Source organism: Gossypium hirsutum, chromosome A07 (assembly GCF_007990345.1).
Source record: "Gossypium hirsutum isolate 1008001.06 chromosome A07, Gossypium_hirsutum_v2.1, whole genome shotgun sequence".
Taxonomy (NCBI): Eukaryota; Viridiplantae; Streptophyta; class Magnoliopsida; order Malvales; family Malvaceae; genus Gossypium; species Gossypium hirsutum.
In genome coordinates, this window is record NC_053430.1 from 45,917,347 (window position 1) to 45,918,989 (window position 1,643).

Below are 1,643 nucleotides of genomic sequence, written 5' to 3' on the forward strand. Positions count from 1 at the left end.
TTCCCCCATAAGACTCGCTCCATTTTCACAATCTCAGTTTTTATCTCCCTCTCCAAACCCTAACATTGAAACCAGAAAGAATTCTAACACAGACAGAGACAAACAAAAGACCAGGCCAGACAAAGGAAGTCTTTTTCAGTGCGTGTCCCATACTTCATAATGATTAATATATTTCTTCTTCTACTTCAAAATTATGAATAATTAGCTATAATTGTATTGTTTCCTTTTACAGGTGAATGATTGAAGGCTGTGAAAGTCTTTTTCGTCAGACTTGTTCTGTTTCTGTAGATGTAAATCCCGATAAACTGCCACACCAATCTTAAGGTATCCGATGTTTGTTTTAATTCTGTAGATGCAAATATCTTTATTATTATGATTATGATGATTTCATATTACTAATCATAAACAATATATGTTAACTGTAATGCTATGGGAAGTGGTAACCGGAGGCTTACGCTGTTGGAGCATATATCAGCGGTTGAGAACGGCCGGATTAGTATGGCTGGTTTAAATAATGATGGAAAATCGTCACCTCCGCACCGTACGCTTCTGGATATTATACGGGACGATAGGACCCTCAAAGACAAGAAGAGTTGGAAAACGTTTCGGGATAAGTTACGGCTGAAGCGAGCAGGTTCGGCCTGGACCTCCTCCGTCCGTGTCCCCACTTCCGATGTTAATGTTCAAGGTAGTAGATCACGGTCCCCGAGCCACGGTTCGCCTCGTTCTAACTCCTCTGACACCACCCATGCCAAGGATGGAGGCGAATGTGTCCCGGTTTCTGACCCGCCAGTTGTGAACTCTAAGATGCAATTGGCGCGGAGGGATTCTATTAGGTTTGGCAACAATTCCACTCATGCCGATCACAATGATTCTCTTGATGCCGCCATGCCCAGCGATGCTCCACGCTCAAGAAGCTCCAAGCCGCAAATGGCCCGCCACCCATCGATTCGTTTGTCTTCCGCGAGCCACCACCAAGATGACGACGACGACGAAGACGAATACGACGTTGCTGAGGGCAGCGATGACGAAGAATACGAGTCTCCTGAGGAAGATGAAGGATCGCAACCTCCGGTAGAGGTACTATCCAAAGAGAGATCATTGTCGGCGAGGGAGGCGGTGGCGGCACAGGAAGCGGCGGAAGCAGCAGCGGGGAAGGGTGCGGTGGTGGAGCCAGTTAAGATGTCATTAATGGACTTGTTGGGGGAAACGGGATACGGGATGGGCGAAGATGATGACGACTACGACGACGAAGAAGAAGATGAAGAGGAAGATGAAGCAGCGGTGTCATTGAGCGGAGGGATGGAATACACGTGTGGCGTGTGCATGGTTAGGCATAAAGGGTCGGCGTTTATTCCATGCGCCCATACCTTTTGCCGGCTTTGTTCTAGGGAGCTAATGGTTCAGAGAGGTAACTGCCCGCTTTGCAATGGCTACATCTTGGAAATTCTTGATATCTTTTGATATTAGTAACTTCTATCACCCCATGGAGGAATGAATTAGTGTAAACAATAGCACTTGGAATCCCCTACCAATTTCTTCTTCAAAATTTTGATTAGGTTTTGTTTAATATGTGATTTAAGTAAGCAATAGTATTCCGAAATGCAGTGAAAGGTTGACACTGAGAAAGAGAATTTGGTTGA

General features: G+C 45.5%; 1 protein-coding gene across 1 annotated transcript; it reads left to right on the forward strand.

The window, feature by feature from the left end:
- On the forward strand, positions 1-1,643 carry LOC107956838 (uncharacterized). Its single transcript, XM_041118141.1, has 3 exons — positions 1-138; positions 233-324; positions 438-1,643. Exon 3 carries the CDS (start codon positions 499-501, stop codon positions 1,462-1,464), a length of 966 nt encoding a protein of 321 aa, XP_040974075.1. The 5' UTR covers positions 1-138; positions 233-324; positions 438-498; the 3' UTR covers positions 1,465-1,643.